Source organism: Pelodiscus sinensis, chromosome 2 (assembly GCF_049634645.1).
Source record: "Pelodiscus sinensis isolate JC-2024 chromosome 2, ASM4963464v1, whole genome shotgun sequence".
NCBI classification, from domain to species: Eukaryota; Metazoa; Chordata; order Testudines; family Trionychidae; genus Pelodiscus; species Pelodiscus sinensis.
The window spans coordinates 213981770-214007540 of NC_134712.1; the positions used below are offsets into that span (position 1 = coordinate 213981770).

At 44.0% G+C, this 25771-nt stretch overlaps 1 protein-coding gene across 4 annotated transcripts; it reads left to right on the forward strand.

The window, feature by feature from the left end:
• The first annotated feature begins 33 nt into the window (after positions 1 to 33).
• On the forward strand, positions 34 to 25715 carry LRRD1 (leucine rich repeats and death domain containing 1). Of its 4 annotated transcripts, none has more exons than XM_075922385.1 (6): positions 34 to 1527; positions 3102 to 5439; positions 7736 to 7934; positions 21520 to 21681; positions 24881 to 25001; positions 25234 to 25715. In XM_075922385.1, exons 2-6 carry the CDS (start codon positions 3130 to 3132, stop codon positions 25412 to 25414), a joined length of 2973 nt encoding a protein of 990 aa, XP_075778500.1. In that variant the 5' UTR covers positions 34 to 1527; positions 3102 to 3129; the 3' UTR covers positions 25415 to 25715. The 4 variants fall into 4 exon arrangements, 3 of the variants coding, with proteins under 3 accessions (XP_075778500.1, XP_075778502.1, XP_075778501.1); XM_075922387.1 differs by having other exon boundaries at positions 3102 to 3915; XM_075922386.1 differs by having other exon boundaries at positions 3113 to 5439.
• Positions 25716 to 25771: the final 56 nt, after the last annotated feature.

The following is a 25771-nucleotide window of genomic DNA, read 5'->3' on the forward strand; positions in this document are numbered from 1 at the left end:
AGTGGAGGCCCAAAACTCCTCCAGGCCCCAGGCAGGAAGAGCTAGCTCTTTCAGCCTGGCTGGGATGGGAGATTACAGCTCCTTCAGCCCTGGAGCTGCTGGGGGACATCCAGCTTCTGCAGACTAAGACTTACAGGAGTGGAGATCCAGCTACAGAGGAGAAATCCAGGTCCACTGGCACCAGGCAGAACCAGCATCTCCAGCCAATGGGGCACAAAGTTCAAAAGTGGCCACATGTAAATCTTGTGCCCATCCCTGTTCCACATTAAATCTGTGTAGGAGCTGTTCTATAACACAACCTAATGCCTAGACCAATTTGCATTAAAGTCAGTGGGAGGTTTTCCAATCTATTTAAATGGGATTTGGATCTGGCCCAATTATACATGAGCAACAGAAAACCACCAATTTATCATGCTGATCATGTTCTGCAAGTTACGTGAACTGTTTCTGGTTGGTTGCTGTCATGTGGTCAGTTCCAGTAAGGTCACATGTAATGCTGAAATAAGATGGGATGGTTATTTCAGTAAAGGATAACATACTAAAAATTAATATTCCAAACACAATTTTACCTCACTTTTTAATTCCTAAATTGAACCATAGCCAGCCACAACTTTTTTTTCCATTAGGGTAATGAGTTTTCTGTGCATTAGGAGCCTCTGCACTGTTTATATTGTGTAATTTACAACTGCGGTTACGGTTGTTTATATTAACAACCATATGGAATTGTTTATATTAACTTATAGAGTTGAAGGCTATGTAAGTTATAATTACGGAGTTGTAAACAAAGCAATACTCATGGGAAAAATCCTGGGCTGGGAACTTTCATCAGTGTTGTGAAACATTTTAAATGCTCTGTCAAACCCACAATAATTTCAAGTTCTTTATTAGCATTTTTCTGCTCATCTGCTGTGAGCACTCACACAAGAGTGTTCTCCTAAGAGAGAAGTTAGTAATGCAACATTTTAGGGGAAAATGGACAAAAGGTCTGTGAATTTCACTTTTTTCCAACTAGTCGCACAAGGAAGTGGTGTTGAAGAAAGAGGATGCCAGTGGAATTGAAAAAGGAAATACTCCCAATTGCAGCAGCTTCTCTTCCATGTTGTACTTCATTGTCACTCGGTAAAGGCCTGACTCCTGTTTGTGCTCAGAGAGCCCCCAAGGCTCTGCCTTTGCTCCACGCTTCAGTTCAGCAGGGGGTAGCGACTGGGGGGCGGCGCTCTCCCAGGGTATCGGCGCTCTCTCCGCAAAGCGGCGGGCGCCGCAACGGGTGTCGAAAGGTGCATTCCCGAAGCCTGCAAAGTCGCCATAAAAAGGTGGCTGGTTTTGGTTGGGGGCGGAGGGTGGGCGGTTAATACCCGCCTCGCCCCCCAGCGGCTCAGGTTCACAGGAGAGGGATGCCCAGCCCTGCCCCCCTCCCCGGCCGCAATTCAGAGCCGCTGACCGCATGCGTGAGATTCCGTCCGCGCGGCACCAGCGTGCCCGTCGTCATGGCAACTTGATTCCGCGTCTGAGCTGTCGCCTCCGGAGGTAGGTGTGTCCCCTGATGCGCCCCCCCCCCCCCTTCCGCCGCTCAACTCTCCCCGCCCCCCCGTGATTCATCTAGCAACTGCTCTTATGGGAGTTTTGACTTATGGGAGGAAAATGTGGCCAAATTATTTTTTTAAAAGCAATTTATTGTCATCAGTAATTAGTTATATTTAAATGTTCCCACAGCTAGATTCACAAAGGGATTTTGGACTGGATGCACAAAGGGACTGAGGGATTGCGATGCTGAGTAAGGATGTTAAATATCGAGTAATTTACTAGTCGAGTAGTCGATGGAATTTCCATCGACTACTTGACTAGTTGATAGGCACGTCTGCATTCCTCCTTTGAAATGTACAAGAGGAGGGGGCTCTTGTACATTTCAAAGGGGGAATACAGAACTCCAGCTGGAAGTTTATGTGTATTTCAAAGAGGAAGAGCCTACATGGAGCCTGGGGCCAGCGGGGGACTTAGAGTCGCCTGCTGACCCTGGGCTCCATGCTGCACTGCTGCTTTGAAATGCTACGCAAAGCCCGCTCTGCATGGCATTTCCCCAGAACCCAGGGTCAGCTGGGAACTCCTCAGCTGACCCCAGGCTCTGCATGATTTGAAATGCTGGAACCCAGGATCAGCTGGGGAGTCCCTAGCTGCATTTCAAAAGGGCAGCACCGCATAGAGCCTGCAATCATCTTCCTTCTCTTTGCTGCCTCTATCTCCTCTTTGCTGCCTCTATCTGATAGTGGCAGCAGGGGGGAGGGGAATCTACTAGTGAACTAGTCGACTAGCCCTTAACATTCTTAATGCTGAGTATTGCAACACCTTGGCTGTGTCTCCATTGGCATCCCTTTCCGGAAAAGGGATGCTAATGAGACACTTCGGAATTGCAAATGCCGCAGGGGATTTAAATATCCCCCGCGGCATTTGCATGAACATGGCTGCTGCTTTTTTCCGGCTCAGGGTTTTGCCGGAGAAAAGCGCCAGTCTAGACGGGATCTTGCGGAAAATAAGCCCTTGAAAGTAGGAATAAGGGATCTTCAGGAAAAGGGCTTATTTTCCACAAGATCCTGTCTAGACTGGCGCTTTTCTCCGGCAAAACCCCGAGCCGGAAAAAAGCGGCAGCCATGTTCATGCAAATGCCGTGGGGGATATTTAAATCCCCTGCGGCATTTGCAATTCCGAAGTGTCTCATTAGCATCCCTTTTCCGGAAAGGGGTGCTAATGTAGACACAGCCCTTATGTTTATGTGCCTAGGAAATCACAGGAACAGCATGCAATACACAATGCCTGAGTTAGGTACCTAGGTTCCTATCTATACAGAAGGGGAGAGAATGCACTTTAGACAGCAATCCACAAAAGCCAGCATTCTAGGCTGGGCATCTCCTAAACACCAATGGGTGATGTGACAATAGAGGTGCATCCTTAGCTTCTCTCATGAAGTTAGGAATATAAATCCAATGTGCCTATTTCTGTTAGTGATCCACAAACAGGATTATTATGAAACTGTTATACTCATTAGTTCTATCTTCTAATGTTAAGGAGCATGTTGTGTCATATAGTTTCTACACTTATTTTTTCAGTTTCTGAAAAGATACAGGAAAGGAACTAATGAACATCCATCCCACAATGTCTGAAAATGAATCAACTATCAGGAAGGAAAAGGAGGAAGATGAAGTCACAGCTGACCTAAATACTGACAGACTGTACAAAATTCCTCAAGAGGTTTCTGAAAGCAATGCTAGGAAAGATTCATTACAATCAACAGAGAATCTTGAAATAGCTGGAAAATCATCGACAAGGTCTCTTGAAAAGAAAGATGAACTCCTAGTTGGCCTAAATACTGAAGGACTGAATGAAATTCCACATGAAGTTACTGAAGGAGACACTAGTAAAGATATTTTACAATCATTGGAGAGTCCTCAAAAGATTGAAGAATTACCTACGAGTAAGTCACATGAAAAAGAAGATGATGAAAACACAGCTGATCATATGGATGATGAAATGATGGAACTCCCCCAAGAAGTTTTTGAAACAAATGCCAAAAGAGACACATTACAGTCAATGGAAAACTTTGAACTAGCTGAAGTATCTTCAACAAGTGTATTGCCTGAAAAAAAGAGTGCTGAATTCCCAACTGAACTAAATGTTGAAGGGCTGATGGAAATCCCTCCAAAGATTTTGGAAAGAGATGTGGAAAAAGAAACATTACACTCATTAGAAAATCTTGAAGCGTTTCAAAAATTATCAACAAGTGTGCTACAGAAAACAAGGGAAGATGAAATCATAACTGACCTAAATGCTGAAGAAGTAAATCAAATCTTTCAAGAAGACGTTGAAGGAGATGCCAAAAGAGATCAGTTGCAATCAGTAGAGAATCCTGAAATAACTGAAAAGGTATTAACAAATATATTACTTGAGGTAAAATCTGATGAATTTATGGTTAAACTAAATGCTAAAGGACTAAGGGAAATCCCTCAAGAAGTTTTTGAAATACAAACTGTAAAATATTTGCATTTAAACAACAATGAAATCAAAACTTTACATAAAAATCTAGGTAATCTGACAAGCCTGGAAATATTGTCCATTGAAGGCAATGGATTGATAGCATTGCCACCTGAAATTTCTCTTCTTCAGAAACTGAGAGTTTTGAACATCAGTCACAACCAGTTAGCATGTCTTCCTAAAGAGTTATCAAATCTTGAAAATATTAAGCAGCTTTTTGTCAGTCATAATAAAATTGATGAATTCCCAGCTGATTTGGAAGGCCTTGAAACCTTAGAAATTTTAGATCTTGCTGCGAATAATCTAAAAACACTGCCAGAAACCATGGTTTGCATGAAAAAATTGAATGTACTCAACCTTGATTTCAATCACCTCTTAATATTCCCAAAAGTTCTCTGTTATCTTCCAAACCTAATCAAACTCAGCATTTCGAGGAACCTGATTCAGAGTTTACCTAAGGACATTAAAAAGCTCAGGAGACTACAAGCCCTTTCAATGAATCACAACAAAATTATATTCCTGCCTGTGCAGCTTTTTCAACTGGGAAAACTACAAAAACTCAGGCTGGATGATAACAAGCTGGAAGTTCTTTCAGACAAAGTTGAAAATTTGCAAGAACTTAGAGTTCTTAGTCTTGCCAACAATTTATTCAGAAACATTACAGAGAATCTTTGCAATTGCACAATGCTGGAATGTCTTGTTCTTCATGGCAATCAGATAACACAACTTCCTAGTAGGATGCACAGACTTAAACATTTAAGGGAACTTTGCATAAGTAGAAATCAAATGGATAACCTAAATGAACAGATATCGCATATTCAAGACCTCTCCATTATAGAAGCTTCTGGAAATGCATTAACGTGCATTCCTGTTGAAATTAAAAATTGCATGCAGATAACTAAAGTCGACTTGAGCAATAACAAACTTTCTCAGTTTCCAGTTGGATTGTGTGCACTGGTTGCTCTTAAAATCTTAAACCTCAGTGGAAACTATATTTCAGAAATAGTACCTGACATTTCTTTTATTGAAAACTTGGAGCATCTAGAATTAAGTAGAAATAAATTGTCCTCTTTTTCTGAACACTTGTGCAGACTTACAAAACTAATTTACTTGGATTTAAGTGAAAATGAAATAATTAGCGTCCCCCCAAAAGTATCTAATATGAAGTTTCTCCAGGTACTTCTATTATACCACAACAAATTTGTCTCATTTCCCAGAGAACTGTGTGCTTTAAGGTGTTTACAGACACTTGATCTTTCAGATAATCAAATGCAGAGCATTCCCTCAGATATTTGTAATCTGCAAGTGATCAAAGATTTAAATTTATCAAACAATCAGTTATTATCTTTTCCCTCTGAAATATGTCATCTTTCATCACTGGAGAAACTCAAGTTGTGCCAAATAAATGGGTTGAAGGTAAGAGAACATTGTTTTCTTTAGGAAAAAAAATCTTAGTTGTCATACAAATTGCAGTGCTGAAAAATTAATACAGTAAAACTCCAACAGTCCGGCATTCAGTTGTCTGGCACTCCTGATAGTCCGGCATCAACTGGAACCCGGGACTTCTCAGGTCAGCTGCTCTCACAGCTGGGCCACTGTGAGCTGCATGCACGCTCATGACCCGCGCTGTTCTGCTCACGGTCCCCAGCGCACACTGCATTCAGCCTGCACATGCTAGCAGCCAGCCACCAAGCACAGGCAGCTTCTTCGGGACCCGAATATAAGGTTGGGGGAGAAAGAGGGATTGGGTGACAGCAGGGAAGGGAGGGTTGGCTCTGGGGAAGGGAAGGGAAGCGGAGGGGGATTGGGTTGCGCACGGCGTCCCGGCCAGCTCATTGAAAAGCTGGCCACTCAGCGCACGTGCCCCAGCACCTGGAGGGAGACACGTGGCTGTACCAGCGGCTCCAGGACCCGAGCATAAGAGGTGGGGATGGGGGATTGGGTTGGGAGTATGGCCCCTTATAATACTTCCTGGTACTCTGGCATATCCGATAATCTGACACCACCTAGGTCCCAAAGGTGCCAGATTATTGGAAGTGTACTGTAGTAGAATTTCTTTTAGGGGCTGAAAGTGTTGTAATGCACCTACAGTTAATAAAAACAGAAACAGTTAGGCTTTGTCTACACTATGACTTTTGCCGCAAGAGGCAATGCAAATCAAGCACAGATTAGCATTTTCCTTCGCTTCATTTGCATACTCTCTTTCATTCCGTTTTTGTGCAAGAGGTTTTTACACAAAAACAGGCAGTGTGGCCGTGGCCATTTTGCGCAAAACCCCTTTTTCCGCAAGATCCTTATGCCTCTCTGGGACAGACATAAGGATCTTGTGGAAAAAGGGGATTTTCAATGAAATTTAATTAGAAAGATTAGGTCTGATTCTGACCTCACATTTTTGGAACTTAGGAATTTCTGGGTTTTTCACTTTAATAAAAAAAATCAGCTTGATCAGCAATAGTCTAATTATATTCTGCTTGGGCTGTACCTGCAGTGTGGACCAATGAGTCTCCTCTCCTGATGAATATTGACAAGCAAAATGATCAATATGCAAATCATCCCACCTCCAGGAAATTCTATCTCAAAGGAACAAAACCTTACAATTTCTATTCTGTGTACTGACATAGGATTTTGACAACCACATTATCACTGCAGTCTCACATCAGGACAGATAGTTACACGGAATATTTTACTTAAAATAGAGAAAATTGCTTCAGACTTCTAAAATCTAATTTCCTGGACTGCTTATTTATTTTGTGCTAAGAGCAGAACAAAGAAATTTGCCACTAAAAATCTGTCTACCTCCTCTCCAGAATAAAATAATAGAAGAGAAGTTGTCATGGAGAAAAGTGAGCACTGTAATAATACCACCAATAAAAATTGAAACAAACACTGCAATTCTTTCTGAAGCAAGCCCATCCTTCTCATAAGTCATTTATAAACTTAAATAATTATCTGCTGAAAGGCTGCTGGTGCTTACTCATAAAAGAATATTGGATATTTTAAACTTTCTTGCAACAAAAACTTGCTGAGCCAGCATTTCAAAATCTGATTTTTACAAGGCTCTCCTTTCTTTTGTAGAAGTGTGTATATGACTTCTGTCCTTCACTTGCAGGGTAAATGGACTTAGAGATCTAACAGATCTGTTCCATCTTCAATTAGTATGGTAATATGATTCACTGTACTTTACTGAGAGCAATTAGCTGTGCCAAAGAAAAAAGAAAAGGAAAACTCATTCTATTTGAGTGTCCCTTTGACTGTTGTAGAAAGAATAGCAAAGAAGAGAAGTAAATGTTTCCTTTCATACTGACTGCAAAACAAAGGAGAAAAAATGTGATTGTTAGTTTCTTCAAAATCACTTCTCTAGTTACATTTATTAACCAAATTGTTAATCACAGGAATCCCCCTTGCATGCCGTTAGTTCCAACAATGCAGACGCGATACCATAATATAATTGTTATAATTATTGATAGAAATATTTTTTCTTTTATGTAGAGAAAATTCTGCTGCAGATTCTATGCATATCATCAGAATTCTTATTGGAAAACAAATCAATATCCATCAGAATGGAAGACTATGAATTTTTATTGGTGGAATTGAGTTACAGAATATATTTTTATAAGTAGGAAAAATTACTTTTTCAGCTTTTTATGCAAGAAAATATTGTCATTTACCAAATAAATGAGTAAATGTAGTAATTATTTTATCTATTTCCCAGTTAACTAAACTTCCAGAGGACCTGCCTAAACTGACTTGCCTCAGAGAGCTGGATATATCGCACAATGCATTAAAAGAAATTCCAGAAGGGATAGGAGAACTGAAACACTTGGTCATCTTAACTGCAAATAATAATTACATTAGTAAGCTTCCCAAATCTGTTACATCACTGAGTGATCTACAGCAACTTAATCTGAGTGGTATGTATCAGGTGCCCTATCCCATAGTAAAAAGGAATGCAAAAACATATTGAGCCAGTGAAATCTATAAATATACTAGTTAAATGAACAGGTTGAAAGACAGAGGAAAATACAGCTTCCCATTCTTCATGTATGCTACAGTATATTTTGTGTCTTCATATTATAGGATCTCTCAGTCATTTACAGCTGACTTTTTTTTCTTGGTGGGAGGAATTCCTATTACATGGTGGATAATATTACTTTATAAACTGAGCTGTCTGCTTTTATACTGAGAGTATAATATTTTGTGGGGAAAAATGTTTACTCGAGACTCATTTGTTCTTGTGATCTGTGATCTGATATATGTGCCCACTCATCTTCATGGGCACATATATTTTTGCAGTAAAATGTCTTATGTCCCTACACTTTAGTCTATGCATCTGGAACACCTTTCTCTTGCCCAACACCCAGGCAATCCATGACTTGAGGGATTAACTTCTCCTCAAGTTAGGTGCAGGGCCTGAGATGGTAAGGATGCTCAAAGGTGACTAGTTCTTCTACACAAAATAGCTGAGAGATAAAGAAGGCTTTCCTTTTAATCTAGTGGTTATGGAATTCAACCTGAGCTGTGGGAGACTGCCAGTTAAAGTCCTTGCTCTGCCTAATTTAGGCTTTATAGATAACAATGTTGTTCCTATGATTTTCTTGACACCTAAAAGTTTAGTGTCACAACATCTAACAATCCTTTTGTGGATTCAGGACTGAGTTTCTGGAAGCAACGGATAGGACCTCTTGGCTGTTTGGGAAGCATTGCTTCTGTTGTTGATTGAAATTCTCAGCATTTCCCTTGAAGGCAAGTGCTAATAGCAACTATTTTAAGATCTCATCTCAAGAAGTCACCTTCTAAAGTTGTCAGTCTCACTAATTATTGACCTGCCCACTGTCTTCTATTCATGGAAACACTGACTGAGATAGTAAGGGGGCATTGATGGCGGTGGCCAGAGTCCTCAGATTTCCTAATTTATAGTCAGTCAAGTTCTGAGCTTGTGTCTAGCACAGATACTCAGATGCTAGTGATCTCCTCCTAAAAGTAAAAAAGGAGGCTACATCTACACTGGCCACAATTTCCGGAAAAGGGATGCAAACAGGTAAGTCAGGATAGGGAAATCCGTGGGGGATTTAAATATCCCCCGCGGATTTAAATAAACATGTCCACCGCTTTTTTTCTGGCTTGGGGAAAAGCCGGAAAAAAAGCGTCTAGACTGGCGTGATCCTCCGGAATAAAGCCCTTTTCCGGAGGATCTCTTATTCCTACTTTGATGGCAAGTGCAGCCAGGCTGATTGCTGAGTGCTGTGATGTGCCGAGTGTGGGCATTCAGGGCACTTCAAGCCAGGACTGCTTTGCTGTCCCTCATGGAGTTAGACAAGCGAGCGGGGAACCCCTGAGAACTGTCTGTCTGGGGTGGGGGTCGAGTCCCTTTAAGCACAGCCCTCAGCTAGCCTGAGACGACAGCTCCACGCTCTAAGCCCTAATCTGATGCCCTGCCGGCACTGCTTCTGGCCAGCCTTAACCTTGGTTCAGGGTCCACTCAATGTGGACATTCTAGTTCGAATTAGCAAAATGCTAATTCGAACTAGTTTTTAGGTCTAGATGCACTAGTTCGAATTAGCTTAGTTCGAATTAACTAATTCGAATTAAGTTAGTTCGAATTAGTACTGTAGTGTAGACATACCCTAGCAGATTAGTAAGACATGATTTTCCTTAACAGAATCCATGTTGACTTTTCCCCCCAAAATTATGTTCATCTATGTATCTGATGATTCTATTCTTAACAATAGTTTCAACTAATTTGCTTGATACTGATGTTACACTTACCGGTTTGTAATTGGATCACTTCTAGAGCCCTTTTTAAATATTGGTGACACATTCGCTATCTTCTAGTCATTAGGTAGAGAAGCTGATTTAAAGGATAGGTTACAAATCACAATTAATTTCACATTTCACAATTAATTTCACAATTTCACATTTAAGTTCTTTCAGAACTCTTGGGTGAATGCCATCTGGTCCTGGTGACTTGTTACTGTTAAGTTTATCAAATTGTTCCAGAACCTCCTCTAATGACACTTCAATCTGGGATAGGTCCTCAGATTTGTCATCTAAAAAGAATGGCTAAGGTTTGGGAATCTCCCTAACATCCTCAGCCGTGAAGACCAAAACAAAGAATTAATTTGGTTTCTCCACAATGATCTTATTATCTTTGAGTGCTCCTTTTTCATCTTAATCGTCCGGTGGCCCAACTGGTCACTTAGCAGTCTTTCTGCTTCTGATGTTCTTAAAACATTTTGCTATTGCTTTTTGAGTTTTTGGATAGCTGTTCTTCAAACTCCTTTTTGGCTTTCCTTATTATATTATTATACTTAATTTGATAGCGATTATTCTCCTTTCTATTTTCCTCATTGGGATTTAACTTCCACTTTTTAAACAAAGCTTTTTTATCTCTTGCTGCTTTTTTTACTTGGTTGTTAAGATATGGTGGCACTTTTTTGGTTCTCTTACTTTTTTTTTTAATTTGGGGTATACATTTAAGTTGGGCCTCTATTATGGTGTCTTTGAAAAGTCTCCATGGAGCTTGCAGGGATTTAACTTTTGGCATTGAATCTTTTAATTTCTGTTTAAGTAACCTCCTCATTTTTTAGGAGGTTAGTTAAACATTCCCCTTTCTGAAATTAAATGTCACAATGTGGGGTTACTGAGGTGTTTTTCCCACCACACAGATGCTACATTTTATTACATTATGATCACTATATCTAAGTGGTCCAATTATATTTACCTCTTGGACAAAATCCTGTGCTCCACTTAGGACTAAATAAAAAATTGCCTCTCCTCTTGCATGTTCCAGACCAGCTGCTCCAAGAAACAGTCATTTAAGATGTCAAGAAAGTATTAGAATCTAGGCTGCTCCTTGTTGCTCAGTTAGCAGATGTTGACAAAATCAGTCCTTTCCATCTGCACCTGGTGAGATTATTGTAATAGGCTCATTTAGTGGTGGGCCTTCTCTGAAGTTTTCCATAAAATGTATCACCTAAAAACTAGCTACTGTAATGTGATCTGTGGTACAACCTAAAACCCTAGGAAAGCTGAAGCTAATGAAAACTGTGCCTGCACAAATGTAAGTAGAGTGTGTCAGAGAAAATAAGCAGATTTTGTTTTATTTATCTCTACTAAAGATAGTATACAAAGCATCAAACTTGTATTTCTGATATCTGTGTTAAAGCTCCTGAACTGAAACCTCAAGATTTGACACTATCTTGCTTTATTATCTCCTGATTGTTCTAAAGACTTAAATGGTGTTTGTATGTATTTTTTTCTGTCTTTATATAGGAATTAGATACAGTGCCCCATCAGCTAATTCCGAAATTATTATATACAAAAAACCCTAGAGTTTTAAGGTGCTTTAGTAGCCCCTGGAATCACAGTTAACATTGTCCCCCACTCCTAAAGTCTGAAATGGCAACCCGGTGAGCCAGGAGTGGCCAAAGGTTGTAGAAGGGCTTAGGGCTGTGACAGGATGCAGCCCCCATGTGACCTGGCAAAGCCCACCTTGAGCTACAGGTAGAGTGCCAGGCACCACAAGCTGCAGCAGCAGAACAGAAGTAAGGGTGATAATACACCATATAGTATGCAAGCCTTACTTCTGCACTGCTGCTGGCAGTGGTGTTGTCTTCAGAACTGGGCACCTGGCAGAAGCCACCAGAGGTGATTGGTGAGGGCAACTCTATGGGAGCACCCACCATGTGCCCCCTTCAGCCTGGACAAGGGCCAGAACAACCCACGTCTGCCTCCAGCCCCTCCTCTCCCGCCCTTGCTCTGCCTTTTCCCTGTCCCTTCTTGCCCCTGCTCTGCCCCACCCTGCCTCTTCCTCTGGCTGCGTCCAGTGAGTGTAGGGGCTGTCCCAACCCTCCTGCAGAGCAACGTGGGACTAGAGCAGTGTGAGTTAGAGCTGCCTTGCTTTCCTGGCCGTGATACTGCTGATGAGTGTGTGGGGAGGGGGCATGGACTCTTACTGCCAGCGCTGGCCCTCCAGCCCCACTAGTCTCCCCACTGGCTGTTGGCTGGACTTTCAGGGACCGGTGCTGCTGCCCCCTGCAGTCACAGCCAGTGCTGCAGCAGGGAAAGTGCAGCAAGCTTTGCTGTACTTTCCCTGCTGCAGTGCTGTCAGTGAATGTCACTGGCCCTCCGATCTCACCTCACTAGTTCTCCCACCAGCTGCTGGCATGTCCCTCCCCTCTGGGGGTGCGTGCATGTGACGCTTATGCACTCCTACATGTTGTGTCTGGCAGTCATTGCTATGAGACTGCCCTGTCAGTGCTTAATTTATGCAATCGCTGAACCCTGGCACCTTTTTCAATACAAAGTAAACAGTAGAGGGAGGTATTGAGGCCTGAAGATGATGAGGGGATAAGGAGCCCAGGGATCCTGCAGGGGCCAGGGATATAGAGGAGTACTAAAATACAAGTTCACCAAGAGTGCCATTTTCCCTAACACTTGCTAGCCAACCTCAGGCCCCTCACCTGGAGGAGACTGGAGTGGCCCCTGTTAGTCACCTAACATCCTATATAATGAATGGGGAGAGATAGGCACATGATAATACAATCCGCTAAGTGAACACTCCAGGCAGGTTGCTGCCTAACCTAGCCAATGGGAGATGCCAAAAAAAGGTGTGTGTGCTAACACCCACCCCTCTCTCAGACTGAGGTGTCTAAATCCAATCTGCAGGCAGAAACATATGTGATCCACAGTTGGAACCATTTTCCTGGAGTCAGGCATCTGTGGTACTCACAGTATTGTGGGAATAACTGAAGTTCAGTGTCTGCCTCACTCCACTTCGTAGCTAGGAAAGCAATGATAGCCCTTTGGGGGCCCTAAACAGAAATATTCCTCCCAACACATATTAATTAATAGGGGCTCCCCGGAAGTGTGTTGGCCCCTTGGTACTTGTTTAGTCTGCTTATGACTAGTGCCAGCTCTGAGAGCATGTCAGTGGCCCACTTTATAACTTTTAAGACCAGTGGCTGTAGTACTCACCTGGGATGAGGGAGATCCAGTTCAATTCCACTCTCTCTGCCATACGGGAGAAACTAGAAAGGATCTGAATAGGTTTCTCCCTCCTCTCAGGAGAGTTGCTTTAACATTCTGATGTGAAGGGGGCCAAATGTCGGAAAAGCCTCTTCTGACAAAAGAATCGGAAAAAGCTACACAAAATGCGGAGGACACTCAAAGAGGAGTAAGAGTTATTTTGAGGAAAGGGTTTTATCTCAAAATAACCCCATTTTTTCTCTCAAAATAGCGTTATTTCGCAATAGCGCCATAACGTGATTATGCAAATGAAGTGTGGGATATTTAAATCCCCACTTCATTTGCAATTTCGGGTGTCTGCATTTGCATTCCTCGAGAGAGAGAGAGGAATGAAGTGTAGACATACCCTAACTGAACAAAACTTAAAAAAATAACAAATGGTCCTGCAGTACCTTAGGGTATATCTACATATCAAAGTTAATTCAAAATAACAGCCATTATTTCGAATTAAGTTTCCTAGCGTCTACACAGCCAAACCACGATTTTGAAATAAATTCGAAATAGCAGAGCGCTTATTTTGAATTTGGTATACCTCATTCCATGAGGAATAATGCCAAATTCAAAATAGCTAAATCGAAATAAGCGCTGTGTAGATGCTTATTTCAAAATAGGGGGCCTCTAGCCCTTCCCAGGGTGCCCTGGTGGCCACTCTGGGCACAACCAGGAAAACTCTTCTGCTCCCTCCACCAGCCCCGGAGCCCTTAAAATGGTAGACTCTGGCCACAGTGCCTGTGTCAGCTGCAAGCCTGCCAGCACAGAGCCAGCAGTCTGTGCATCTGGCCCAGCATAAGCCAGCAAACCAGTGGTACCCAGCCCTTCACCGCTCTCCAGGAGCAGGCCGGCAGCTCCCAGGTGCCTGCAAGGGCCACAAAAAGTGGACCTCATTGAGGTTTGGGGGGAGGACTCCAATGTCCACGATCTCCACACTAGACACAGGAACGTGGCTGTCTACAGGCAGATGGCTGGCAGCCTAGCCACTAAAGGCCACATGCACACCCAGGAGCAGGTGCACATGAAAATCAAGGAGCTGCCGCAGGCCTATGCCAGGGCCTCAGGGGGCAGCTCCCAACCAGGGGCTGACCTGGACTCTTGTCCCTATTACGATGCCCTGGACTACATCCTGGGGGGTCAGACATTCTGTATTACCCAGGTGGTCATCAACCCTGGGGCAGAGGACCCTGCCCGTGACACCCAGGAGTAGGACGTCCAGGAGCTGCAGGAGCCTGGAGGGAGCATGCCCTGCATGAAGGACCCCTGAGCCATCCCAGCAAGCCTGTTCCCGGAGTCATCCGAGGCTGGGGAGGCCTCGACATGTGAGTGACATCATTGTCTCCTTATGCAGGGCGGGGGGGGGGGGGGAGAAGAAGAGGGAAACCAGAGACTGCGCCCATGGGCCTTGCTGACCACGGAGCACACAGCAACCTATGCATGTGGCATGCCACCCTGGGCATGTGGCCCCGGCTGGCTGCCACCCAGGGGTCCTGGCCTGTTACCCACATGCATGTATGTATGATGACACATGACATGCTCCTGACCCCGGGGAGGAACACTGCACGATGCCCTCCCTCCACAAGCCCCCTCTACGCAGAGGCAGGGCACATCTCCCTTACCCCCCCCCCCCCACACACACTATATACAGCACAGGGGCCAGCTCACGCTCCAGGGATAGCAGGACATGATGGTTCAGACACCTGCCATCCTCGCTGTGCAGAGGGGAGCTGGGCTTTACCCACTGTGTCCCCAGGGAGAACTGACCACTTCTCGTGTTTCTCCACAAATGTAGCAGCTGCGAGTGCAGGGTGCACCACACCGCCTAGGACATCTTCCTGCACCCGGGCCTTCAGCAGGCTGACCCGGAACCAGGAGGAGTACTAGCAGCAGCACCAGGAGCTCCTGCGAAGGCAGGTCTGCTGCCAGGAGCACTGGGTGCAGGAAGACCTGCAGCTACGGTGGGAGAGCTTGCGGGAGCTTCTTGACCAGGGGCATGCTATCCATGACCACCTGCAGACCCTTGTGCAGAGACTGCTGCCTCCTGCCACTCTAGCCCTGCGACTGCCCCAGCTATCACTCCTCCTCCCACGCCTGCTCCCCCTCCTGCTTCTTCCTCCTCCCCCCCCCACGCACCCCACCCTGCGTACCCACTCACCACCTGGGGATGCTGAGGCCCCCCGCACCTGAAGTACTGGGAGACAGGTGGATCAGCAAGATCCTCAACCCTGAGCTTCTCCTCCCCTTGCCTCCCCCTACCAGCTCCCTCCTCCCAGGTTTCCCCTCCTCTCTCCCACCCTCATTCCTCCCTCACCCCAGTTATGGTCAATAAAGAGAGTTTGTTTTTGGCAACACACGTGTTTTTATTGTGTATCAGGAAGGGGGTTTGGGAGGGGAAAGTGGAAGGATGTGAGGGTGAAATGAGGCACAAGCCCCCAGTGGGGCACACCAGGGAGACTTTAGTCCTCCTCCGGGTTGAAGCTCTCCTGCAGGGCCTCCCGGATATGGACAGCCCCCCGATGGGCCTCCCGGCTGGCAGCCATGTGGGAGTGCGTGTAGAGGCCAGCCAAGTGGTCGGCCTCTGCCATCCAGGCTGACAGGAAAGCTTCCCCCTTCTGCTCACACAAATTATGTAGCACACAACACGCTGTCACCATGTGCAGAATATTCCACTCAGAGAGCTCCAGGCGGGTGAGGAGGCATCAAAATTGGGCCATCAGCCAGCCGAAGGCACCCTCTACCGCAATGCGGGCCCTGCCGAGATTGGGATTAAAGGCCTGTCAGGAGGGGTTGAGGTGTCCCGTATAGGGCTTCATGAGCCAGGCTTGTAGTGGGTAAGCTGCATCCCCCATCAGGCACACAGGCATGTCCATGTCCCCGACCCTGATGTGGTGGTCAGGGAAGAAAGTCCCGGCGTGCAGCCTCTGGCACATGGAGGAGTTGCAGTGCACCCGCACGTTGTGTGCTTTGCCGGACCAGCCCACGTTTATGTCCAAGAACTGGCCATGGTGGTCAGACACGGCCTGCAGGATGACCAAGAAGTATCCCTTCTGGTTGATGTAGAGGGAGGCCTGGTGGTCCGGGGCACGGATGGGGATGTGTGTCCAGTTGATTGCCCCCCCCCCCCGCAGTTGGGGAAGCCCAGGGCGCCAAACCCCTTGATCACCATATCCAAGTTGGGGAGGCGGATGACTCTGCGAAGCAGCACTCTATTGATGGACTTGACCACCTGCACAGGGACACACAAAACCGAGAGTCACTGGGGTGCCAGGGTGGCTGAGGGTGCTCCTTCCCCGCCACTGCCTCACGCCCCCACTCCCAGGAGCAACCCCCCCCCCCCCCGCAATCCTGGCCGCCACGGGCAGTGTGTAGTGCCGCTGGGACAGACCAAACCCTCCCAGGGAGGGGACTTCCACCACTCCCCCTCTTTTCCCTAGGGCAGCCCATCCCCTCCTTGCACCCCCCCCCCCCAGCACAGTGGCCAGAGATTGCCATACCTGCATGAGCACTGCTCCGACGGTGGATCTCCCCACGCCGAACTGGTTCGCCACGGATCGGTAGCTATCCGCTGTGGAGAGCTTCCAGAGGGCAATGGCCACACGCTTATGGAGGGGAATGGCAGGCCTCGTGTGCGTGTCCCGTCGCCGCAGAGCAGGGGTGAGCCACTCACAGAGCTCAAGGAAGGTGTCCTTCATCCTGAAGTTCTGGGTCCATTGTTGGTCTCCCCAGCGCTCCAGGACGATGTGGTCCCACCAGTCGTTGTTGGTGTCCAGACGCCAGATGCGGCGGGGCACGCTGGTGACTGGGTGCTGCTGCTTCTCCTCCCTGGCCCCCAGGTGGGTCGGGAAAAGGGCCTGGGGGTTGGACTGCAGCAGATGATGCCAGGCAGTCTCCAACAATTGGAGCCAGGCTTGTAGCAATGCATCCAAAATGAGCACCAGAGTGCCCAGGGGAGGCTCTGGCTCCATGATGCCAAGTGCTGTGATGTTCTGAGTCAGGGCAACCAAAGCAGGCAGAGAGAAAAATGCTTTGCTGTCCCTCAGCGAGGTAGGCAAGCAAGCAGGGAAAGCTGAGAACTGGCTGTCCAGGGGGGGTCCCTTTAAGCACAAGCCTCAGACAGCCTCAGGCAGCGGCCACACAAAGCAACTACTGACCTGATGCCCTACTGGAACTGGTTTCAGCTGCCCTTAAATGTGATTCAGCATCCCAATCAGTGTGGACGTGCTATTTCAAAATAGCAAAATACTATTTCGAAATGCATTTTGTGTGTAGACACATTATTTCGAAATAACTTATTTCAAATTAACTATTTCAAAATAAGATATTTCGAAATAACGGTAGTGTAGACATACCCTTAGAAAATAACAAACAATGTAGTTGGTATCATGAGTTTTTGTGAGTGCAACCCTCTGCTGCAGGACCATTTATAAAATGGGCACCACCACCCCTTCTAGATGGATTTTGAATGGGTCCTCATTCGGTGAGAGTCCTCAGAGGGTGCCTACCAGATTAGGTGCCTCATGCAACTTAAGTGGCCAAATGCCTGTCATTCCACAGTTTGGCTATGTCTACACTGCAAGGTTTTGGTGGAAGAAGTCTTTTGTGGAAGAGTTCTTAAGCAAAAACTTCTTGCGCAAAAACACCTCCACACCTCAAAGTGCATTGAAAAAGTGATGTGCTTTTGCGTGAGAGAGCAGCCTGACTGCATGGACGCTCTTGTGCAAGAAAGCTCTGATTGCCATTAACAGAATGGCCATCAGAACACAGGTGCTTTTTTTCCTCTGGAGCGTCCACACTTGCCTTTTGGTGCAATAGCTGTAGTGCAAAAGGGAGTTATGTCTCGTAGACAGAGGTTTATCTACACCGACAAAAGTAGGTAAACCACTGTTCTACCGTTTTACTGCTGATTTACCTACGCAAAAGCGCATTTGAGGTGTGGACGCTTTGCTGGTTTTTGTGCAAAAACTGTCATTTTTGTCCAAAAACCTTGCAAGGGTAGACGTAGCCTTTGTGAATGACTTGAGAGTTTAGGTGGTAAATAGGGATCTGCATGCCCTAGGGGGAGGGAGCAGTACATGTGCTTCAGGGTCTAAAAATCAGGCACTGAGGGAACTTTTACAGCAGAAAGTTAGGCACTGAGTGAGTTTAGACATCTACACGTTTTGGCTGCAGGAGTTTTTTGGATCACAGTGGTGCTGTACACAAGGACTTAGGTGCCTGAGTTGCTTTGAGGATTTCATCCTTAGTTCCTCCACTTTGATTCATTACGTCTAGCTTTCTTAGCCTACTGCTGTATGTAAAACACAACTTTTTTTTCTGTGATTGGTGTGGGAGTGGGCTAAATTATGTATAGTGTGATTAGAATATGGGGTGATTCTGAGGAGTATTATTGTGGTGTGCAAATATATTTATAAGTTGTAGAAGCTGCTTGTTATATAATAGACATTATTTTATTTGCTGTTGTGGTTAACTTTTATAAAAGCTATCAGAATAACATGGTAGTTTTGTATAAATCTAAGTAAAAGGTGAAAGATTTATACAATCTGAAGAGAAACCAGAATATAACAAGATAGTAGTAATTAAATAACTAGTTATTAGAAAAATATTTAAGGATATTCAGCCAGATACTCTTTATTATTTTGCTTGTATGTGCAACTTATTGTTTTGATGCTTTAATTGAATTTTTATTATAACATGGGACTATTGGTTCTTCTGTGTTATATTTGCTCACACTTGCAATGGGAGCAAATGTCTCAGTCGTTAGACTGAGGCATTTCTTGAGAAACTCCACCATCAAGTGCAGCAAAGAGAGGACTCAAAAAGATTCAGGATCCACATATCTTCATAATTAAATTTTTATTTATTTTATTTTGTTTCATAGTTCAGTGTTCAGATTAAATTTTCCTTAAATAAAACAATTATCAGTTCATAAATTTAGAATATTTTGTCATTTTTGTTAGTGTGACGCATTTATAAAAAGACATTTTATCTTAAAATCAGATAAGAACATAAGAACATAAGAACGGCCGTACTGGGTTAGACCAAAGGTCCTTCTAGCCCAGTATCCTGTATGCCGACAGTGGCCAGCACCAGGTGCCCCAGAGAGGGTGGACCGAAGACAATAATCAAGCGATTTGTCTCCTGCCATCTCTCTCCAGCCTCTGACAAACAGAGGCCAAGGACACCATTTTATCCCCTGGCTAATAGCCTTTTATGGACCTAACCTCCATGAAATTATCTAGCTTCTCTTTAAACTCTATTATAGTCCTAGCCTTCACAGCCTCCTCTGGCAAGGAGTTCCACAGGTTGACTACACGCTGTGTGAAGAAGAACTTTCTTTTATTAGTTTTAAACCTGCTCCCCATTAATGTCATTTGGTGTCCTCTAGTTCTTCTATTTAGGGAACTAATAAATAACTTTTCTTTATCGGTCCTCTCCGCACCACTCATGATTTTATAGACCTCTATCATATCCCCCCTCAGTCTCCTCTTTTCTAAACTGAAAAGTCCCAGTCGCTTTAACCTCTCCTCATATGGGACCCGTTACAAACCCCTAATCATTTTAGTTGCCCTTTTCTGAACCTTTTCCAAGGCCAAAATATCTTTTTTGAGGTGAGGAGACCACAGCTGTACACAGTATTCAAGATGTGGGCGTACCATAGTTTTATACAGGGGCAGTAAAATATTCTGGATCTTATTTTCTATCCTTTTCCTAATAATTCCTAGCATCCTATTTGCCTTTTTGACCGCTGCTGCACACTGTGTGGAAGTTTTCAGAGAACTGTCCACGATAACTCCAAGATCTCTTTCCTGATTTGTCATAGCCAAATTAGCCCCCTTCATACTGTACGTATAGTTGGGGTTATTTTTCCAGATATGCATTACTTTACACTTATCCACATTAAATTTCATTTGCCATTTTGTTGCCCAATCACTCAGTTTGGTGAGATCTTCTTGGAGTCCCTCACAGTCTGCTTCTGTCTTGACTATCCTAAACAGTTTTGTATCATCTGCAAACTTTACTACCTCACTGCTTACCCCTTTCTCCAGATCATTTATGAATAAGTTGAAAAGGATTGGTCCCAGGACTGACCCTTGGGGGACACCACTAGTTACCCCTCTCCAATCTGAAAATTTACCATTTATTCCTACCCTTTGTTTCCTGTCTTTTAACCAGTTCTCAATCCAAGAAAGGACCTTCCCTCTTATCCCATGGCCATGTAATTTACACAAGAGCCTTTGGTGAGGGACCTTGTCAAAGGCTTTCTGAAAATCCAAGTATACTATATCTACTGGATCCCCTTTATCCGCATGTTTGATATAACCCCTTCAAAGAACTCTAATAGATCAGTAAAACAGGATTTCCCTTTACAGAAACCATGTTGACTTTTGTCCAACAAATTATGTTGTTCTACATGCTTCACAATTTTATTCTTTACTATTGTTTCAGATGACAGTCCAGCTGAGAGTTAAGTTCTATTAAAGCAAAACCTTAGTGTTCTACTACTTCTGAAATATTCTATTTCAGATATTCTGAAAGGATATAACATAAGTTTTTATTATTATATACTTGAAAAGAAGCCAACCCCAATTTATCTTTCTGTTCAACACAAAACCAACCTCAGTCACCTGCAGTGTGGGAATGTAAAGGAATGTGGCAGTTTGTTTTGAGGTTCTCTACCCAAGTGTCCTAACTGACACGGAGTGAAAGTGGTGCCTCGCTATCTGCCCATCCACTGTGCTTTACAGTCAGCAAGGGCTGCTAGAAGTCCTGAGTTGGAAGTTATTGAAATGTTCCTTGATTAGCATTATCAGGATTTTCCTTTTACTTACACCAAATGTAACTCAGGAGTAACCAATTCAAAGTTTCCCTCTTTCATTGCTCTGAACATGTTACTCTTCAAGTCTCTTCTCTGGCACTCCCTACCCTTCTACGCCGAGTTCAGTTTCTTCACTTCACTCTCAAGGGCCTGCTCAACTTCTCTCCTATTTGCTTTTCTGCTTTCATTTTTGTTCCCCTCTATACCTCATTTCAAACTTCCTGTATCCTTTATATTATTCACACTTGTCTTCACTCCTCGTCTTCCATTAGAGCAATCTCCTTTTTCTTACACTTCTACTAATTAATCTGCATCTCTTCCTTCAGTCTCTACTAAAGACACACTTCTTCCATAAGTGCTACAGATGGCTTCTGTAAGAATCCAACTCTAGTGCAAACTTTTACAGGCATCGGATATATTATTTGTGTCTGGACCTTTGTAGTTTTTCCTGTACTGTGAACCTGGTCCAAAGCCTACTAATGCCAATGGAAAGATTCCCTATTTTGCAGACATCCTGAGGAAGGGACTCTGTGCATGGCTGAATTTATTATCAGAACCAACACATAATAACTTTAAAGGGATTTAATTGAGTTGGTACTCATGTATTGAAATTCTTTAGATTAATAGAATACAAATATAATTAAGTATTTGTATTTTGTCAGGAAATCAGTTAATATGTTTGCCAAGTGGTCTCCATCATCTTCAGTCACTGAAGGACATCAATTTTGATGAAAATCCTCTGATCAGACCTCCACAGGAAGTCTGTAAAGGAAAACAACTATATACCATTGTACGTTACCTGGAGAGTGCTGATGAAAGAGATGGTATGTTAAGAATAGAGTGTAATATGTTAATATTAGAGTGTAATATCCTGGAAAACATACCATTCAAGTATTAAAGATCTCTCTCACACACATTTTTATAAAAACTTTAGAGTGCAATTCTCTGTCTGTGAATCTATCTATCTGTGTGTCTGTTTGTTCAAGAACTCCTAAATCGTAAGAGCTAGGACTACCAAATTTGGTATGCAGCTTCCTCATATTTTAACTTAAACCAGTGTCAGGGTTTGGTTGTGCCCAGGAAATGGGAAGTGCCAGGAATGGGACTGTTTTCCATGACATGCAAAGGGAGGGGGCAAAGAGAAGAGGAATGTGAAAAAGAGGGGTACAGAGAGGAGGGATGTGATACTGAGAGTAGCCACTGGAGCAGCTGCAGCACCAAGAGAGTGGCCAGCAGGGTTGGGGCTACACCATACTGCCTGCCTCCAGACATGGTAAGCAGTCCTCCTTCTCCAAACCTGGAGCCTGTCCCCTTCCTGTGGAGAGCCTGCAAGCGTGGTGGGGGGGGCGCTGGAGGAAGAGTCAGTCTTGGTGCTATGTGACTCTAAGTCAGGGATGTATCTCTAAGTCCAGGATGGGGAAACTATGGCCTGTGGGCTGGATCTGGCCCCTGGCTTGCCTTGATCTGACCCGCTAAGGGTCATCTCCCCCCACGCCACAGCAGGATGAGCCGGTGCTAGTGCTCCAGCCTCACAGTGAGTTTCCAAGCCTCGCCATCCCTCTCCTCAGTATAGCCAGGATCACAAGTGCCAACTTCTCACTGCAGGGGAAACAGTGGGAATGTGGCACTAAAGCCCCTACATGGCCAGCCCCTGATGGGAGGGGGAAGTGTCTCTGCATGCTACAGTTCCTCTCCCCTCTGGCAGGGGGAACAGCAGTGTAGGGAAGCACTTGTCTGCAGGTTCCACTCCAGTCATTCTCATTGGCTGGGAATTGCAGCTAATGGGAGCAGCAGGGAGAAGGTGCCTGCAAGTGCAAGGCAGTGAGAAGTCACCTAGGCCCCTCCCTGGGAGCTGCGCCAGGTAAACATCCCAATCCCCTTCCCCCTCCTGCACCCTACCTCCCTCCTAGACCCCTCAACCCCATCCTGCACCCTTCCTGCCACTCAGACCCTGCACCCCACTCCGCTTCTGCACCCTACCTCCCGCCCAGACCTTGCATCCCCAGACCACGCCTGTACCCTACCTCTGCCTAGACCCCACACCCCAACACCCAGCTTGCTCCCCGGTAGTACCCTCCCACACAATGAACCCCTCACTTTTAGCCCTACCCCAGATCCTAGAGAGGGCCTAAAAATCTATTAGTTCCAGTGTGATATTATTGGATTTAATATGAACATGTAGATTATTATTACACCCACTGTTTTGTGTTTGCTCCAAATTGTGTGCAAAGTGGGCCTAGTGAGGTGTTTATTCAAAGCATATGCTTTGCTGAGTCTGTTTATGCTATTCATATGCCTGTATGATTTTTGTATGTGAAGTTATGAATGTTGGCTATGTAATGATATTTCAAGTACTTGCTTCTGGGAGACAGCAACAGGCATTGCCCACCTATTATTAAGTTTCGCTACTGAGTGAATAGCCGTATTTGATTGGCAATGGACCTTAAATGTTGCCAATAAACATCTGAAGAATTTTGCAGTCAAGCAGGTATCCTATGGCCCTTTGCTTAAAAAGGACATAGACAAGTGACTTACTCATATGACAATCTCCATCTTGGGAGGTACTTTCACATAGCAAGAACAATGGTATTCCCTCCACACGGGCAAGGATATAAAAAGGGCTCCAGAAGTTCTTCCATCTGTGTCTTCACTCCAGCTCTTCACTTCAGAAGTCTCTTTGCTATGAACAAAGGACCCGGAAGGACTGCTGGCCCATCCTAATAAAGGAGGCACTCCACACTCTGTTAAGATAGCAGTTTATTCCATCTCTGCTAAGAGCCTGCACCAGGAACTTTCTCATTGGTATATGTAATGCAATTCCTTTGAGCAATTCTACTCCCAACCTTTCATTTCTTTCTTTTAATAAACTTTTAGATTTTAAAGGATTGGCACAGCATGCTCTTTTGGATAAGTTCTAAGGTATAAATTGACCTGGGAATGTAGCTGGTCCTTTAGGTCTGGAAGACCCTGTCCTGGTTTTCATTACCTCTCATCTGTGTAAGATGTAGTACTGGTTGTAGCATAGGTAAAGCTGGAATGTTTGAGGGAATTGCTTGAGGCAGCTGACGTGTTCTTTGTGGCTGGTTATATATGTCTTATAGCAGTGTTTCTTAATCTTTTTAAGACCGAGGAATACCGAACATTAATTTTTTTAATGAGGAACACCAAGGATTTTTTGTTGAAAAAAAAAAAGGAAAGAAAAATGGCCAGGGGGAAATTATCGGGGAAAATAGGGTCAGGGGACAGTTATTGAGCGCAAAAAAAAAAGAAAAAAAAAAGGCACCTGCCCCTTTAAGGACAGCCATTTTGAATTCTGTTGTTCTCCACGGCAGATCAGTGTGCCAAAGAACACAGTTTAAGAAACATTGCCTTATAGTGATGAAGGATTCCCCCCTCCCCCCGTCTTGAGCTGTAAGAAGCTGTTTCTAAACAATTTATTCCAATGATCCATCATATTATACCCAGGTCCCCAGAAGAAGGAGTACCTAGGCACTGTTCCCTCCCACCCCCATGCAAGGCTGAAGTGTTAGCAGAACCCTGGTTCCCCAAATTGTGTGAGGTTAGTGTCTCCCCGCCCCTGCTCCTCAGTTGGGGGCCATGTCAGTGAGGGTTTTTTTGTTGTTGTTTTTGCTCCTCACACATGTGTGGCCCCTGACTGATTTTTCTGAGAGTCAGTAGCCCTGACCCAGAAAAGATCCCTCATCCTGCTCTAAGTCATTCTTTGTATGAGACACATCTTAGTCTTCTTCTCCTCCCTAATCAGAGTGCTGTGTGTTTTTCATCTCCTCCCCTGCCAAGTTGTCAGCTCTGTGCCATGATCACAATACTGTGCCTGTGCTGTACCCAAAAACTGCCAAATTTCGGTCCCTCAAAGTTTCACTGCTGTATGTCTTTGCAGTAACTGGAGTCTTCTAGATTCCACAATTGAAAAAAAAGATAAATAGTTACATTAATGGTGAATGTTAGATACATTATATCAGTTTCATTTGATAAAGTATAACACTTGTAATTGTTTATATTTAGGGAAAATTTTGCAGAAGATATTAAAGATAATTGCTGGGAATGTTTCCTTTGAAAATTTTGAATTTTTCTGCCAGAAACTTCAATGTAATAACGCTGAAATTAAATTACTTGAAAATAACAGGTCAGTTACAAATACAAAATAGTCTTATTCTTAATGTAATTTAGTTTTTGTTACTATTTTTATGTCATGTAATAATTGTGATAATGATATAATCAAGTATTAATTACTATCAAAATGTTTTGTATAGCATATACGGTATAATATACCTATAGTTCATTTTGAGAAACTTTTATTTAAGCCTTTGAGTTTCTCAAACATCTGTTCAGTAGCATTTTCATTTTTTTCTGTTTAGGTCTCTTGTATTGGAAGAGAAAATCCTTCAGGCACTGGAGAGTTGGAAACGTGAAAACCAAGCTCTAACTCCTGCTGAAATGATAGAACAGTTGATCAGAATACTAACAATGACAGGCATGCATTATCTGACCAACAAAGTGAAAGCTTTAAAAATCTATGCACAGTCAGTAAAATTCTAATAGCAGATGAACAAAAAATCATTTTTATTTATGAACAAACTGAAATATTGTGATATTTGTTTCTGAGAATATTGCTCTGAATGTGCCATAAATTGAGAGACTAAAAGGTTAATCTCTTATTAGAAGTTGGTTTGTAATTCTGTACATCTTTTCAACATGTGCTGAGTCCAAAACCTTCCCCACAAACATTCAAAACGTCAATTACTTCTTTTTCTTGATTTCTGGAGTGGTAAAGAAGTATTTTTAATATGCTAAAAATACATTACCTGCTTGCAAGTGCCCGTAAGATATGAAATCAATAAAGTAATTAATTTACCTAAAACTGATTAATCAAACGGACTTTATTGTTTTTATACT